This window comes from Dermacentor albipictus, chromosome 6 (genome assembly GCF_038994185.2).
Source record: "Dermacentor albipictus isolate Rhodes 1998 colony chromosome 6, USDA_Dalb.pri_finalv2, whole genome shotgun sequence".
Lineage (NCBI taxonomy): Eukaryota > Metazoa > Arthropoda > Arachnida > Ixodida > Ixodidae > Dermacentor > Dermacentor albipictus.
In genome coordinates this window covers 12,677,003-12,695,173 of record NC_091826.1, presented here as the reverse complement: position 1 = coordinate 12,695,173, position 18,171 = coordinate 12,677,003, and the positions used below count along the sequence as shown (strand labels likewise).

Sequence of the window (18,171 nt, the reverse complement as noted above, 5' to 3'; positions counted from 1 at the left end):
TGCACGATAAATGATTCTTCGCTAGTTCGTAAGAGCTACTGGACGTCAAACCACATATACGACGTAGTATTTGTACAAACAAATATGAGAGACAAAGTTCCGTAAATATATAATAAATATAAATATATACTTATACTTATTTGTATAAATATATACAAATAAGTTTAGTCCACTCAGATATGCGTAGACTCAGACTGCTACGGTCGGTACATTTACTTCTTATTCTGCAACACCATACGGAATAAGTAAATTGCATACCTCAAATAAAACATGAAGTCCGAAATTATTTACCTAAACACTTTTCTTTCTCTCATACGACAGAATTTACGATTATCAGTCCAATATATATTCAATAACTTTTTTTTCAAATTATGAATTCAGATGAATAAATTATTATTTGATGACAACCCCCTGACCTTTGCTTTTTTCGCCCCCTCTCCCGTTGTTGGTGAAGGCTTTGAGAAAAAAAGCAGACAAAAAATAATTTGATGGTCGTCACTGTGGGAAAGATGTTAGTGTCGCAGTAAATTATACATGTATACAGTTATGGCGCAAATGAATCATTGCCAGTGAAGCCTGCTGTGTGATGTTACGCGTTAATATGCCCACGTTTCTTTTATTAGCTTTGAACATGTGAAGAGTGTCTAGGAAGTGGGTCCTCATTCCTTCAACTCACTTTTCCCTTGACAAGTAGCCTTTATAATTTTGAATAACCTTGAAATTTCGCGCTTCACCGTCCATTATCCTTAATTTATCGCTAATATTTAACGCACGCCGCCACTGATGCAGTTCCCACCAATGCCTCTATGCGCAGGCCCTCAGCTACACGGCGTCTGTGGGCATCCTGACAGTCATCTGCGTCGAGCGCTACATCGCCATCGTGCATCCCATGTGGAGCAAGCACGTGATCACGCTACGTCGGCTCCGCATAGTCGTCCTGTCCGTGTGGCTCGTGAGCGCCGGCTTCTGCAGCCCACGACTGGTCATGTGCGGCACGGCCGAGGTGCCCTCCCACGACGAGCCGGGCCGCACCATCCACATCTGCATCATGCGCCGCTTCCTCTACGACTCGCGCACCTACGACGTGCTCAACTTTGTCGTGTGCTTCTTCGTGCCGCTCGCCATTATGAGCGTCATGTACTCCATCATCGGCCTCCAGCTTTGGCGAAGCAGCGTCCCCACGGCCTACTCCTGCAGTGGCCCGCGAAGGTGAGGATGATGATGATTTAAAGTGGCATCCGCTTTGAAATGAGGCGGCCACTATTTGTCGTCTAGCCTGCTTGAGCTAATCAGGTTTCACTACACCTACTGCAGCCTAGCACCTTGTTGAGGACGACTATATATTTTCGGCCCTTACTAAAACATTTACATGTGTACTGTAATGTGACGTATATGTCTGTAACGAGTGCAGATCCATTTCTTCCATGCTTTTTTTTTTCACTAGTGCTTCGAACGTTCTTGCTTTTCTCGACCGCTCACCAGTTAATAATCCATTCAGCTTTGAACCACAGTGCTAATTGAGAGTGTACTTTTTTTATGGCCTCGACTGGGTCGATATTCTTGTTATTCTAATAAAATGTGGCTAGTCATCTATGGACTTTTGCTGCAGCAGACACATGCCTCATATTTTGCTAAAAGTTTCTGCTGAGTTTTTTTTTTGTCCTCAGGCTGCCCAGCCTGGATTTCAAATAGCTAAGCATTTCACCTACAAACCTTCTATCCTAATTCGTTGCTTGCCGCCTTTGCAGGGCCACGATGGAGCTGCTCCCTCTGCCGAGGGCCAACTCAAGCGGCGCAGTGCAGTGTCGGGAGAGCCTCCTCCAGGATAAAGCCCGAGGAGTCACCAAGAAGCCCCGGCAGGCAGGGAACAAGAAACACTGCTTCCCCATCGCCGCCAGCAGTCAAGTTCACCAACACTACCAGCAACAGGCTGCCGCAACAGTGCTCAGGGCTCGGCGCAAGGTCATACGCCTCCTGGTGGCCGTAGTACTCGGGTTCGCCGTCTGCAACCTTCCCTTCCACGCGCGCAAGTTCTACCAGTACTGGTCCTCCAGCTACGAAGGGGCGTCGCGGTCGGCGGTGAGCCTGACCATAGCCACGACGCTGGTGCTCTACATGAACTCGTTCATCAACCCGATACTGTACGCGTTCCTGTCGGACAACTTCCGGCGCAGCATGAAGGACGTGCTCATGTGTCGCTCGCGACGGAAGATACGTCGCCTGTCTTCGAACCGCTCCAATGGCAAGACGACCGCGTCGTCCGTATTCCAGCACCAGGAGAACACGGTCGCGCACACGAACGGGTTCGTCTGAGGAAGGCTGCGTTTCGCCGTAGTTGCGCTGTGACTTGCACTGCGCTGCATGTGTGCCGGTGTGAACGCTAATTGGTGTGACTGCGGGGTAGACCACGCCGGACTTGGTCTACGGGCTGCCCTGGATACGCGACTGAAGTGGATGCCACAGACTTCAGAGAAGCGCCACAGTCGACAGCCGCTGAATGGACCAGCACAGCTGAAGATGTGAGTGATTATAGTGACAATATTGCAATAGTGAGAGCTTCGGTGAAATATAGTAGGAGTGTACAAAAATGTTTCTTTATTAAATGGGATTCCCGTTCGGTGCTAACTGAATATAAAGTGTTAATGCTTCCGGGTCTATTAAAGTTGCCAATTTTTTTGTGCGAGGACGTGTAAACAAGCACACGCAATGAATACTAGGAAACTAGATGTTCAGGAAGACACACTGTCAAAAACAAAAACGAAATAAGCAATTTAGTGGCAGGCGTTTTAGGACATTGCAGCACACAGTTTTCTCCAAGAATACAAAGTCAGGTAACTGTATCTCACATGGACGTATCGAGGTTGAAACCAGTTAGATTTTGATGAAACAGTGTGCCATAACAACATTCTCTTTATTATAGTATGTATTTTTCCAATATTTTAAAATTTTCAAAGTAGTGCCACGAGAAATTGAGTAGTTGATGTATTTTCTACTTCATATATTTTCGAAGTTATCGCACGCTTATCGCAATTAAGGGGGTGATATGTGGCAAGTAAGGACGCTGGGTCACATTTATTAAATATATATAAATTTACTAGAAAAGTTCGTTTCAGTATGTTCAACACGAATTCATTGACACTGCAGTGATCATCATGACAATTTGGAATATTATCTGACGTTGTGTGGTGACCAAGCTACTTAGGTGTGACGGCGCTGCTCATAAGATGTAAATTAGCGTGTTGCATCTATGGCTGCATTCCTTTATTTCGGCTTCATTAACGTGTGACAGCCGCAACAATCGCAGGAACGAAGCGAGCAGGTGTGAGATGACGTCATGACGCATCAACACTGCGAGTAACGCTACCGAAGCTAGCTCGTAGAAACATATAGCAGCTTATAAGTGGCGTCTAAAACTGGGAGGTCCTGATGTGCCTCGGGCTTAGCAATGACTTGCGGCGCATGCAGCTTGCGAAAGCATAGCCTTCGAGATATGTTTTGGTCACTGAGAAGGGCGCGGGGTGGAGGGGGGGAGGAGGGATGATTAATCGTAGCTGGGGCGTTCGTTTGGGCACCAGCTATTAGGGCGCCCTGATGCTTGTGAGCGTTTCTTCTACGGGGGCTTGGAGATCTTGGACTTTCATTTAGAGCAGAAAAGAAAAAGGAAACACGAGTATGCTCTATTAGTAAGCCTTTAATATGAGGTGAAGAGTGCACCATTATACTAAGGTGAGACTCGCTCAAAGCCCAGCCTGAGAACTCTAGAACATAAGCAAAATTCACGACTTAGCATAATAGTTATGTCCTGTCTGGCACTTGTTTTCTCATGCACTATCAAAAAAATTTTTTCCTACTCATGGAAAACGCTATGGTTTAAGTCAGGCTATGGTTTCTGAATTGTGCCCCTTGATTTCCCTTGACAGAGCTTGTCCTTGACGCATAAGCGTACTTTGGTTAGTACGCGTCAGCAATGCATAGCGTGAAATCAATTCACCAGGCTTTACCTGGGCAATGTAACAGGGCAAGACGGGTATATTTAGGTTTACATTCCAAATGCACTGCTCTCCTTTTTTCAGGCCTTCCCGGTGGAGAAATTTGTAAACTCCAGGGAACCCTCTTCGTGCGACCTCTTCCGGCGTCACCCGCAACTACGACGAAACGGTGCCCGTGTTTTTCGACGTGAAGTCCGTGAACTGAGAACTGTTGAATACGTCTCATACTACTGTGGAAAGCCGTCTACTCCGACGATCATCACCACGAGACTGTTGTTGAGGTGCTCCGACGCAAAAGCGCATTATACCGGGTGTTCCAGCGAACACTTTCGAAATTATTTTTGAGATTGCCCCTGACAGATGGCACAATTAGAGTCCATGAGCTGGCGTACTTCAAGAGGCGGACATGCGAAAAAATTGAAATGCATAATAGACAAATTAACAAAACTCAATAATTATGATTTTAGCCAATTACCTTGTGGGACATATTGCAATTTACAAATTCTAGCCGGGTAGTTCACGAGGTGGATCCACATGGAACGAATTCTCAGGATGACACGAACTCCTAACATTAATTTCCGAACTTTGCCGAGAAATACATTCGCATTGCAATTGCTGCTCTGCTTCGATGCGTAAAATGACGTTTTGTTAAGAAAGTAAGCGGAATGGCAGTGAATTCTTACCGCAAGTTCGACGGCCCATATCTCAAAAATGCTGTCAACCACACAATTATTTTCAAGTGGATACGTCTTGCGAACTAACCGTCTAAAATCCGTGAATTGCAATACGTGCGATAAGGTAATTAGATAACAACTTAATCGGTGATTATTTATAAACTTGTCGATTATGCATTTCCATTTTTTGTGCGGATAATTGTCGCTTCTTCGTGCAGACAAAGTAATGGACTAGACTTGTGCTGTCTGTCACAAGCATTCTTAAAAGTTTTTGAAAGTATTCGCTGAGACACCCTTTATATACTCTACGTCATTTCTACATGTTATTACCTCTGTAGGTTTTACTTCATAAAACAAGAAAACACTGTGCTATCGCACACGTTTCCGGTGAGCGTCTGTTGATCTGAAAATCCAGTGCCGCACGTTCGCTTGTTACCTGTTAGAGTTAGTGAACGATGTTAAGTGTGAACTCGTACCGAGTGATTTGTCAAGTGTACGGTCTACAGACTACGACAAATGTAGTTCGGCAGTGTTACCTACCAGCCGATGCGCACTTTCGCAGCGTCAAGGTCTGGTACCTCAAATATTCTTCAGACAAACCTGCTTATTATGTATAAGGTAAGATTGTAAATGAGTCAGAGAAGTTACGTGCACTTTTGCGAGGGCCGTTGACTCTCCGAAGAACAGTCAAATGAAAGAAATGCAACAATCCTATCATCGTAACCACAATTTGCGAATAATCGCTTCTTTCCCTGCTTCACAATCGGCTGCCATGACTGCTGAGCGCACAGTGTCATTTGATCTTGAGGGATTTCCACTAAGGAACAATTAAGAATTCCGCACTAAATCTACAAAGTGAATATATAAGAAAGCTGTGAATATATCCGAATAAAAAATACATAGCGCACTTTTCTATATTGGATGAATTTCAACATTGCACTCACCTAAACAAAATGAATACGCACATAAGATCTTCAAATACCACATAACCTATGCGAGCACAGTAACACTGGTTGTGAGCTTCTTCATGATAACTTTATTTCTCAAAATTACCACTATCAAACCTCCTTAACATTGAAATGTCTTTAAAAAAGATAACCCACTTCGAAGGCTTGACGTATTCAAATTTCATGTGGAAGCAAAAATATTTCATTTTTCACTATTAATAACATCTGAGCTCACGTACGAATCCACTTACGTTAAATGCTGCTTCAAGCCTGCTGTTTGGCTGAAAGAGACCCTTTCAATGCGAGGACTTTCACGATGTCGTGTTGGCCATGTCTTCAGGGCACATTCAATATGTTCCGCAGTGCTGTTGAGAGCCGTGTTGCTAAAGGTCCTCATATATCAGTCACATGGTGCTGCCCCGGCTATTTATCGACGCTTGGTATACTTGTGTGGTTGTGTACTGCTGGCAGTAAAAACACCATTCAACACTAATGCAGCCTCAGTTTTGCATAATGCTATTTCCATGTATAAGCGGCTTTTGAACCATGCCAATGTCTGCCACTTTTGTTTTTGTCTAGAAGTTTCTGATAATATTTTTAGAATGCGTCAGTAAATTATTTTTTTCAGTTGCATGAAGGACGACAAAGCTAGATGGGTTTCTATCGCTCTATATAAGTGAGAACATGAATCACTAATTCGTTACCAATAGCAAGAATGTTAGCAATTAAGGATTTGTTGGACACCATTCCGACAAACACTTGTTCACGAAATCGTCATGGCGAAGCATGACCTGTCCGTCAAAACTGAGGTAACCACTTGGCGTCAAAGAAATTGCTGTGATTTCGAAAGATCAGAAGAAAACTGACGAATCAGAACTGCGTATATAAATTATACGTTGTTATTAGTGTTATCATTCACGCTCATCTCTAACTCCCAGAGCAATAGACAGATATATCATGCACTGTTCTAGATAAGAGTATACTACTGCGCAGCCTGCTGAAATCAACACGTAGAATTAAGGGAAAGAAGCAGCATTAAAGAGATGCTAAACAGAAACATTAAGTCAGTTTGCACTGATAAAGTGTTCTTTCCCAAATTTATTTTCGTTATTACTGCGGTAACAGGCTACTAATTACAAAAGAAAATGGGGGTCAAAGATAATTTTTTTTCACACCGGGAGTATAACTGCCGACACATCACAGTGACATACTGGCTTTCAAGAAAAAATTATATATATTGGACGTTGTGGCGCTGCAAAAAGTTCTGAAACAATTTATAACGCTTTTTTTCCTTAGAATTTGATGTTTACACTGGTCAAACCTAGGACATCACGGTGAGTTGGTCTTTGTTCTTGTGTCTTTTCTGACTCATCCCACCTCCTAACACTGTAAGAGAGGCTTTTTTTGTATCATAAAAGGCTGATGTACTTACACAGCTCACCGTTTATTTCTCTTTAGCATACGATTAACTTTACGCCCGAGGTTAGAGTGCAGTGAAGTCCTACGAGTTGCGTTCAAGAGTGCTCCGCGGGCGTTGCACTTCGCTAGCCGGTTCGTGGCTCAACGCCGTACAAATTTGCGTTCACAAGCAATGACTGCGTGACCCTGAAAAAGGTTTGTTTAGGCTGAAGAAACTACGTACAAGAACTGAAATGAATTTTTAAGGACCGTGCATTGAACGTTCTTCCAAATTTCCATACGGCGTATAAGCTTATGGCCTTATCATTTGTTTAAGAAATTCCGGTGTTTTAGTCGCCAAAATCCCAATCCTATATTTACGCATGCACGCCGTTTACTGGGTCTCCAGAATAATTTTGACCACCTCGTATTTTTTCACGTGCACCTAAATAAAAGTACGCGACCGCTTGTGCATCCCGCCCCCAGTGGGTCGTGGTCGCCGCCGCCAGATAAAATTTATTTCTACTAACGTTGTAGACTGTCTATAATCAAGTCGTTTCGAAATCTATGGACCACAATTAGATCAAGGGAAATAGACGTGTTAACGATTGTCGTATTTGGAATCTTGTACAGTTTGTAAAGTGAAAATGACAACTGCATAGGAAAAGGAGAATATTCTACTTGAAGTCTATAGACGATCTGCAGACTGTACGTGCTTATGTGTGTACAAGTGATGCGAAAAGAAAGATGAGCTTCGCTGTGAAACACAAGACGAAACCAGTAAAAGCTGCAACGGTCTTTTGAGTTCGACGCTTGTATTGCTATATGGCTGAATTGCTTTGTCAGTGTCTGCTCGCACAATGTTTTATAATTTATTGTTTGTTTTATAAAATTTATTTGTGAACGCAACGTTTACATGACACAAAATTTTCACCCATATCTAAATCTTGTCACTGCGAAGGACCAGTTCTGACTTCTGAAGCTTTGCAAATTACTTCTTTGTAGAAAAAAAACGTGTATATAAAATAAGAAATAAACAAATTGCCTTAATAATTTAGACATCAGTAATGGTGCTTTCATGACATGCTGTACATCAGAAGCAGTGAATTTACTTTTTTATGTCACATTTGAGAAGTAAATCGTGGTTAGTGTAGGTGTAGAAATTTGTTACGTTGTACAAAGTCACTTCGTGTTATTGTTCAATGAGAAATCTCTTTCTCAACATTGTTACGTGTAACGGGTCTGTATAACTCATGGCATAACAGAGCCTGCTTGAAAATAAAATCGATGTTTCTGTTATTGTGTGGTATGTTATCTTAGTATCCCACCAATCGTGTGGCGACGTTGCCAACTATAAATCATCGGCCCTTTCGATAATGGAAGCAATTTTTTTCGGATGGCATCGAAGTGAAACATAGAACATTGTGAGCGTATTATCATATTGCAAAATTTTACAAGATATACAAAACGCACATATTTATATTAAAGACTGCAATCAGTAACGCACGTTTTTGTATCGACGGAAAATTCCGTCCCGTAACACTATTTCAGCAATGAAAGAGAAGTGCTCAAATATTGCGTGCGCCTTTGGTTTGTGGTTTAAGCACTGTGGTGTTCTGGTTACGTAGCTACCATCATATTTATTAATAGACTAATTTCCTGACAAATAAATTACAATTAATTGCATCGTAACGAAATAACAAAATATGAGACAGGTTATGGCTGCGAAGTCTAATAATGACGCTCATTGATTGTTGCATGGAAGCCTTCGAACGTTGAACAGCAACGGCACCCCCTCACCTCAGCTGCGTGTCTGAACTCCAACATGAACCTGAAAGTAAGGCCGATAAATGGTGACACGCCACAACTCGGGCAGGCAGTAACCTACCTCAACAAACTGCTTGTCAGGCAATGCAACCAGACAGGCAAAGCTGAAGCGCGATTAAAAGAATAAAAATCACATTCATTGTAATCGGATTCGAAGCCAGTGAGTCTTTTCGCTGGGAGATATTCTGCCCACAACGGGGGTGCAAAAGAATGCCCAGTGCAATCGTTGTATTATTGCCGAACTAGACGATATCGTCAATGCTCAGGGTTTCCATGGGCACAGAATCACTTTTTCTACTTCAGATAATAACGATTGGTAGGAGTGGATCAGAAAAAAAACGTAACAACGTAACAAGTCGGTTTACCTACCGCCATCTTGAATGCGGGAATTGCTTCTCGGCGAGTTTGTTCTACCCAAGAGAACAGCGCAGAAAGTAATTTGCGCAAGTGCGCTTTGTAGGCGGTCATCATCCATGTTGCGCTGGATGCGCATGTTTCTGCTTAGTGTTGCAGTATTGGGATTATTGAGTGCTTAAGAAACCGAACAAGTGGTGAGTGGACTGCCGATTCTTTCCTTGCGTAAAATGTTTTGAGCGGCCACGGCAGAGCTAGGTTTCTTACCCCTGCTGGGGACATCCAAAATATTTCACGCGAAATTTTCAGGTGATAGCAATTTCTTCTGCACGTAAAAAAAAAGCTGTGGAACTTTGTGCATGCATGCGGGACGTTTATATGTATCAGAGAGAGACATTCGTTGCTGACTGGTGGTCACCTATTTGTTAATTGTTTTTCTCTGCGTTCGTGGGTGTGTTACGCGACTTTTTTCAGTCTTGGCTATTTTGTTCACTGCAACCATGCTGTGGGGATCTTCGTATTGGGTGCGAGGGCTACCACTAGAAACGCTGGCGCTGCAACCGTTCTTTCGTCTAAAGTGCAATCATGTGACAACACTTCGCCGAGGCGAGAGCGCGCGTGGTGATTTTATCCCGTAATTTAAACTGCTTCTTTTATTTTGATCGTTCATAACCGTTGCCCCTTGTCGTTTAACAGTACTGCCTGCCGTATTAGAAAACGAAAAGAAGTTGCTCAGGGCCTGCTAAATAATCTTTCATTCGCTTATCGTCAATATATCCAGCCAAGGCCGGGTCTTGTTCTTGTATTGGTTGGATTGTTCGTTTAGGATGCAGCCTGATCTATGGCCTGGTCTATGCAAAAGTAAGCTGGTCAGATTTTTATGAAAAAGTTAGCCATCACTCCTCAGAATATTGTTATCAGTAAGCTAACTTGTTCTCAAAGGTCATCAACCTTCAAGTTGCGGCTGGGTTAGAGTTCGTGATAACGTTTGCCGTAGTGAAAAAAATTATAGAAGTATTTGACGCGTTTCTTTTTCGCCATTTTCATCAGCAGCGCTAGTAAAGACGAATATGACTACTATGAACTGTAAACTGATTTGCACCATTAAGAATGCGTTACTGTCTACAATTTACACATTTACACTCGCAAAGTTGTAAGGCTATAAGTTATAACCAAATCAGTCCCAAAAACAATATTGCATAAATTTTACAGCAAAAAACAAAAATATGACCACTGGCATCACTTCCTAATTGCGCGCTGTCTTTCTGTCTGTTCCCTTCGTGCATTTCTTAAACTAAAAAAAATCCACCTCCGAAAGTGGATGCGCGGCGAAGCTGTTGTCGATGTTAGGCAAGCACCACCACCACCACCACAAACGACGTACGTCATGCGCGCACGCACGTGGGCGCAAGTGTATTACTGAACCAATTCAATTTTTCAAACTAAATGGTTACATATTTCGTAAAGTACGACTTACACAAAAGTCGCAGACCTAATAACTTCGGATTGTAATTCGAATATACGAGGAAGCATCTTTCTGTTACGCGGAAGCTCGAAGACCGAGCCATTTTCCAGCTGCCGTTTGAGGTATGCTTGAGTGGCCGCGGACGCTAGATCGCGGTACGGTTTTCAGACAATGTTTGTAATAACGTCGATTACGGTGGCAGCGCAAGCTGTGCGACAGATGGAACGGGCAGAGCGCCCACGCATCGAGGACACATATAATGTGTACACAGGCACGCCACGCGCGCATGCACTTGTGCGATTGTGCAGCACACATCCTCGTTCTCCTAGGCTCTCCGCCAAGCGCAAGTGCCTTACGGTGCTAATTGGATTTCGCGAAGCAAACTGCATCAAAAAAATTATAAAGTGCGACAAACACACAAGCTGCAGGCATGATAGCTTCGGATTGTAATTCGAATATACAGCTAACGGCATCGCCACGTGACGATATCGCCTGATGACTTAATCTGATGACTCCGTCACGTCAAACGTGACGACCCGCGCTGACGGCTTCGTCAAGTGATGACTCATCTGATGACGTCATGCAATACCTCTTGGAGAAGCAGCACACTGCGCGCTGCCCGCTTCCTTGCACTGTCTCCAGCATTGACCCACATCTTTGTGTGAGCATAGGTCGCGCACGCGAACACAAAAAATCCCGACAAACTAGAGGCTAACAGCGTCGTTGTAAAACAGATAATTACAGCAAGTTGTGTGCGGTAGCGTGCACTGAGGTTCATACGAACGAGACACGACTAAGCGGCACGACACACTTCTTATGCAGATTCTCACATACGCACCCGCCGATCCCGAAAGTGCTGCATTGTACGCGCGATAAAACCTAACTCAGAAATTTGTTGACCAAGGATATTGCTGGTAAGTGAGGAACATACTTGCCTCATCAAGCTAAGCAGACAATTAATCCGGATTTCCTGGGCCTAGATGCCTAAAGATGCGATACCCGTATGATGAGATACAGGTATCTGCCCACCTTCTCCGCGAGAATGTAAAAAAATATATATAAATTCTGGAGTTTTACGTACCAAACCCGTGATATAATTATGAGGCATGCCGTATTAATTACCAGACTATTATTAGACTCCGGATTTCTTTTGACTACCTGGCGTTCTTTCGTCCGTGAGACAGTGGAAAGTAATATAAGATAAAGCGTACAAATAAATTTAGAACGTCCACGACAAGTTTTTTCCCATTTTCAAACCAATTCAAGGCCGCGGATTTATAAAAAATGTTGCTTCGCCACGAGCATTGCTGACTGCTGATTACTAGCGTATATATTGCTTCACGTATTCGATAGCCTGACTCTGGTGAATAGCACCCTTTATTTTGTAAATGCACGTATGCGCTTTGAAATTTGCCACCGGAGTTTAACGATCGTTGAGATTCTGTAGAAGCTACCATGCTTTCTATACCTGCAACTTACGTAGAGCAACATGTGACCCACATCGACGCAAAGAAGCACCTTATATATTATTATACAGTGTAACAGACATTGAAACCAACACAAATAACAAGCTCTGTTGCAGTAAAAGTATTACAACAAACCAAAATTCCACAGCTGTACGTCGAAAAACGTAGAACCCGACGTAACTGAAGCCAACGCTCCGGCACGTGATCCAACTTTATACGTCATTCAAGCGCGGAGGCAGGTGGTGCTTCGGTGTGACCTCTCGCAACCGAGTACAAACTGCATGGGAATGCCGAAAATATAATGAAGTGGTAGAAATTCACCCAGAGGTAAAGAAATGACGTCCTCTGTCTCCATTGTTGTTTGCGCTCTGTGTTAAGGGCATACAAAGACGACTGTAAAACTGTGAATTAGTGCCTCATTTATCATACACGCGTAATGGACACGTGTGCAACAGAAGGTCCCCGAATCGATGCATGCCGACATATAGGGCTACTGGGGACTGACGGCCGGGGTTTGATTGTGTTGAGATTGAGATTAAGAAATTTGCAGGGACGGCATGGCCACAATTAGTACATGACCGGGGTTGTTGGAGAAATATGGGAAAGGCCTTTGCCCTGCAGTGGGCGTAACCAGGATGATGATGATGATGATGATGACGACGACGACGATGATGATGATGATGATGATGATGATGACATAGGGCTACTGGAGGAAAACGTAACATATTTACAGGCACTTGCGAATACATGTGTTAACGCAGCAGCAAGTCTATAGGAATTCAGTTTAGCACAGAGAAATCGGGAGAATTAATTGTATGCTGTCAATTCCATAGCAACTAATACCCAGAGTCAAGCAATATGAATACCTCGGCGTCTACATAAACGAAGGAAGGACTTACTCAAGCACCGACTACGATAATCTGAAAATAAAGGGAAGTGGAATGCAGCAGTAATGAAACATAGAGCACTTTGGGGTCACAATAAGTATGAGGTGGTGCGTGGAATTAGGAAAGGAGTAGTGGTGGTGGAAATGGCTAACGTTTGCAAATGTGCTTCTTTCCCTAAATTCGGATATCTTGTCGGGGTTGGAAGTTCACTAAAGATCGGTAGACCAGATGGCTTTGGGAGACGAGGGAAAAGCTACAAATGAGGCAGTGCAGTGTGACATGAATTGGGCCTATTTCGAAGTCAGAGAAGCCCAGAGCAAAATTAATTTTGAAGAAAGACTCAGGACCGTGGATCAAAATAAATGGACGGCTAAAGTGCACACGTATCTGCACCTGAAAAGCGTGGACACAGAATGGAGGAAGAGGTCAAGAAAGTTGTCAATCAAGTGCAGGGTAATTGAAAGTGTAGATAGACAACCAGGAGTTATCAAAAAGAAAGTGAGAGAAACAGAGTCAGCGAATTTGATGCAAATAACGGAAACAAAAGACCATAAAGATTTACAGGAATAGGAAGAGAGAAATTAGACCGGAAAACCTGTACAATAGCACAAAAGGCAGTGCCTTGTTATTTGAAGCTCGAGATAGTAGCTTAAGGACAAAAACACACCGGAGCAAAAAGTCGCAACAAGATGAGGCATGTGTGTGCTGCAGCAAAAATCTGGAGACAACTCCACACATCCTGTTGGCATGCGAAGGGATTCACCAAGTGAGACCCGGAGGTCACGTACACTTTCCAGAAGTGCTTGGATTTATAGTGGACGGAAGCTGCAACCTGTCAGCAGTCTAGATAAGTAAGAGACATTTAGACCATGAAGAAAGAGCAGGTAAGAAATTAATAAGACCGGATACGTTACAGGCATGTGTAGCGATAGAAGGTTGATAGAAAAGTTTTCAGAAGAAATAGATAAATATTATGGAAATGTATACAGAAATGCTAGCATGAAAAACACGCACCGTATGCCTGACTAAACCAAGCAGGCTAGGTGACTATCTGTCACCACTCCGTTTCGACGGAGGTGCCAATAAATAATAATCATCTACATAATCTTCATCTTCTTCATCTCCTTCATCTTCATCCTCCTCATCATCATCATCTCCTTCATCCTCATCTGCTTCATCTCCTTCATCTTCATAATCATCTTCTTCTTCATCTCCTTCATCTCCATCATCATCATCATAATCATAATCATCATCTTCTTCTTCTTCTTTGCGTTAACTGACGATGGCCCAACTACGCGACGCTATACCAGCAGGGGCGTTCCTCAAGGTGGTGCTCTCAGCCCTATGCTATTCAACCTCGCTCTTGTTGGACTTGCTGAATACTTGCCAACTAACATCAAAATTTCAATATACGCTGACGACATCTGTGTCTGGACTTCGGCAGTCACACGTCCTCAGATACGTGCGCGACTTCAAAGAGCAGCCACTTTGACAGCGAATTACTTGTGTAAACAGGGTCTCAGCATATCACCAGAAAAATGCGCACTAGTAGCATTTACTCGCAAACCGATGACACCTTATATCATCTCAATCAATGGGCGGACCATTTCCTATGTCCGAACCCACAGATTCCTTGGCGTAATTATTGACCGAGACCTCTGTTGGAGCCCGCACGTGGCCTACGTGAAACGGCGCCTGACAGCAACTTCCCAGTTGTTTAAATACGTGACAGGAAAGACGTGGGGGACGTCAGTAGACGCAATGCTTAAACTCTACAGAGCTCTCTTTCTCGGTTTTCTAAGATATAGTCTTCCTGTACTGACCAACACCTGCAAGACAAATATTCGTGTTCTGCAGGCAGCACAAGCTCAAGCACTCAGAGTCTGCCTTGGTTTGCCCAGATGCACGTCAACAGAGGCAACTCTTGCGATTGCTCGGGACCATCCAATGCGAACTCACATTACGGTGGAGGCCCTGAGAACGCACATCAGACATTTTGCACGTGCCACCTATCACCACCTTGCAGCACTACCTTCAGACAGGCACCAATCATCATTCTCTAAAACTATCATCAAATACAACGACAAACTTCCATCGGGCTTCACCGCTGCATCTAAACCATCGATACCCCCTTGGTGTCTTATCAGCCCCACAGTCCATCTCAGTGTACCAGGAATCGGAAAAAAGTCTGAACTGTCGTCGCCTGTGCTGAAACAACTGTCTCGGCTTCTTCTGCACGAGAGGTACGCGGACAGGGAACACATTTATACTGATGGTTCCACAAACATCCAGTGTTCGTCCGGTGCTGTGGTTGTCTCAGCAAAAGCTATAACCATCAGCTTTAGGACTGACCACCCAACAACATCGACATCTGCTGAACTAGCTGCTCTTCGCGCTGCACTTCGTTTCGTCAACCGGGAGCCACCTCGACAATGGTCAATATTCAGCGATTCAAGGGCAGCCCTACAATCTGTACTATCAGCTCTGCGTCGCGGGCCATTCGAGCAGCTCGTATTCGATATTAGATGCCTACTCCATACATCACAGGAGAAAGGACACCACGTGACGTTTCAGTGGCTGCCAAGTCACTGCGGCGTCACTGGAAATGAAGACGCCGATAATGCCGCTCGGGCAGCTCTTGAAGACGCACAAGAAGAGGCCATACCGCTTTCACAATCCGACGCAGCTAGCAGACTTCGAGTGCTTGCACAGGAGATCACGCTATCTCTATGGTGCACACCAAACAGCCAGAGCAACCAGAGCAACCATCAATACCATCTGCCCTGTTTGATGCATCTCTATATGCCAACTGGACTCCGCCGAAGAGAGGCGACTCTGCTTTATCGCTTATGGCTAGGGGTGGCTTTCACGAAATCTTACTCCTTCCGCATTGGAATGGCCGACGACGCTCTCTGTAATGCCTGTCTTTGCGAGGAGACGCTGGAACATATTATGTGCGACTGTCCTGAATATAATGTTCAATGACAGTCCCTGGCATCTGTTCTAGCGAACCTTGACAGTAGACCATTGTCCCTCGACACGATTTCCACATGCCGCCGACAGAATGCATCGCAGGTGAAGGCGACAAAGGGAATACTTCGGTTTTTGAAAGAGACGGGATTGGACAAGCGGCTGTGAGAGTGATGGCACGTACCATGCCAGATTGGACTCCAACGGACGATGTGTGTGTGCTGTGCTATGTGCTCTGTCTCTTTCCCTTCCCCATCTTTCATCCCCCCATCCCGCTCCCATGTGTAGGGTAGCAAACCGGTTAAGCTAAACTGGTTAACCTCCCTGCCTTTCCTTCTCCACTTTTTCCTTCCTTCCTTCCTTCCTTGCTTCCTTCCTTGTTAAGAGAGCTGGGTCAGGAGATCCTTCAAACTCGGATCGCCTAGCGCTTTCGCTTGCCTGTGCAGAAAAGTTTCGGGCGCGAAACTCTGATCGTAGTAATGCACGCTAGACACACCGTGAAGACTAATCCTTAATGCGGGGCGATAAGCTGATTAGCCGCATGAACGCATGCCTACGCCAAACTAACCTCTCCAATTGCGTGCTTTGTCAGCACGACAGATTAGGCGTCGCGTTCTAGCACGTGTGTTTCGCTACCGCGTTGGAAAAAACATGATCGACGGATCGCGAGTGATAATACTGTGTTCACAAAGCTAGTGCACCGCTTGCTTTCAGTACTTACACCGCACGCGCCACGGGAACCCTGGGTTATAGCTACAGTCTTACTCCCGATGCTAAACGCATGGCGAAGGAAAATAACTCTTGGGTAGCGCAGGAACCGCGCGAATCTTGAATAACTTTTATAAGGGGGGTTATTAACAGTAACTTGTTAATTTGCCATGGCTTCTGTGTTGATCGCCTTAACGTGTTAAATATAACCGTCACTACAACCACCATCATCATGATGATTTCATTGTCTTTCATTATTTATTACGTATTTATGCTATTACTTTAATCATATGCGCACCAATTTCTCGTTTGCTGTAGTAGCATATCTTATTTTCTCGTTGTAAGAATTAACAGGAGCTCTCGCCCTTATTCTTCGCCTAGGAGACCTCATTTTGTATATATTTCATGTCTAAATGTACTTATACATGCAACAAATTTCAATTTAATTCAATTCAATTTGTTGGCAAAAGAAGTACTGAGAAAGAGAGAGAGAGGGGGGGGGTGCGAAGAAGCAGAAAATGCTGGGAGATTGACAAGCACTGACAAAGCCTTGCACGGTAGGCAGCCTTTCACTTGGGGAAGAGAAAACGAGGAGGGGAATAGATAACAGAAAGAAAAGATTAGAAATTAGCCCGACTCAACTCCAGGTAAAACTTACGTAGATGTCCTTACGCGGGTGTTTGTTGCGGCTGTAATACCAGGGACTTTATCCCGCACCCTCGGTCTTAGCAGCTCAACGACAAAGCCACTACGCCACCATGGCGGGTGAGAAAGTGAGAAGGCAATGTTTTATTTTCGCCGATATGCTTAAACACAACTGAAACTTCCAGAGGGAGAGGGAGAGGGGGAAAGGGGAAAGGCAGGGAGGTTAACCAGAGGGGAAGATACGGTTTGCTACCCTACGCTGGGGAAAGAGGGGAGGGGGAGGTAAAGTGATAGTTAAGTAGAGATAAAGGAAGAAAGGAGCAGAGACATACAATCCCAGTCGGTCACTGTAGCCGCATAATGTCACCGCACAGCCCAGTAGCACTTGCGGCACTATGAACCATCTGTTCATGCTACAGCCGCTTGTCCAATTCTGTTGCCCTTAAAAACTGGAACAGTAAACTTCCAGAGTCCACACAGAAGAATCGATCTCAAATTGCGCTCTCTCATGAGTTTCTAGCTGATTGTAGAAATATTGTGTGCTGATAAGTTCTTTTTTGTGTGTGTATTTCCTTGTTGTTGGGTCCTTTAAATAATTTCCGCCATTGTAACGCCTATGTAGTTATACTACTGCATAAAATAATCGCGCATTATATACAGCGTAAATGGCCTGATCAAAAGCTTTCGGTGTCAAACGAACGAAAGCATTAATCTCCGCGCTTAATCTTGTACCGACCAGACGTTTCGAAGCTACACGGAATAGTGCTAGCGAAGCATTAGGCAACCGAACCCTTATTGACAAGCAAAAGATTAAGTGGCTAGCGTAAAATGAGAAGCCTAG

General features: G+C 44.2%; 2 protein-coding genes across 16 annotated transcripts in view; one reads left to right on the top strand and one right to left on the bottom strand.

The window, feature by feature from the left end:
* TrissinR (Trissin receptor) overlaps positions 1 to 4,237 on the top strand; it is an 87,454-nt gene extending 83,217 nt beyond the window's left edge. Inside the window, exons 4-6 of the mRNA XM_065447038.2 lie at positions 815 to 1,209; positions 1,749 to 2,519; positions 4,074 to 4,237. Coding sequence (XP_065303110.1) covers positions 815 to 1,209; positions 1,749 to 2,313 — 960 coding nt within the window. The 3' untranslated portion in view covers positions 2,314 to 2,519; positions 4,074 to 4,237. The remainder of the gene's footprint in view (positions 1 to 814; positions 1,210 to 1,748; positions 2,520 to 4,073) is intronic.
* LOC135914247 (uncharacterized) overlaps positions 1 to 18,171 on the bottom strand; it is a 623,773-nt gene that overhangs the window by 523,282 nt on the left and 82,320 nt on the right. The gene's annotated exons all lie outside the window — the stretch shown is intronic.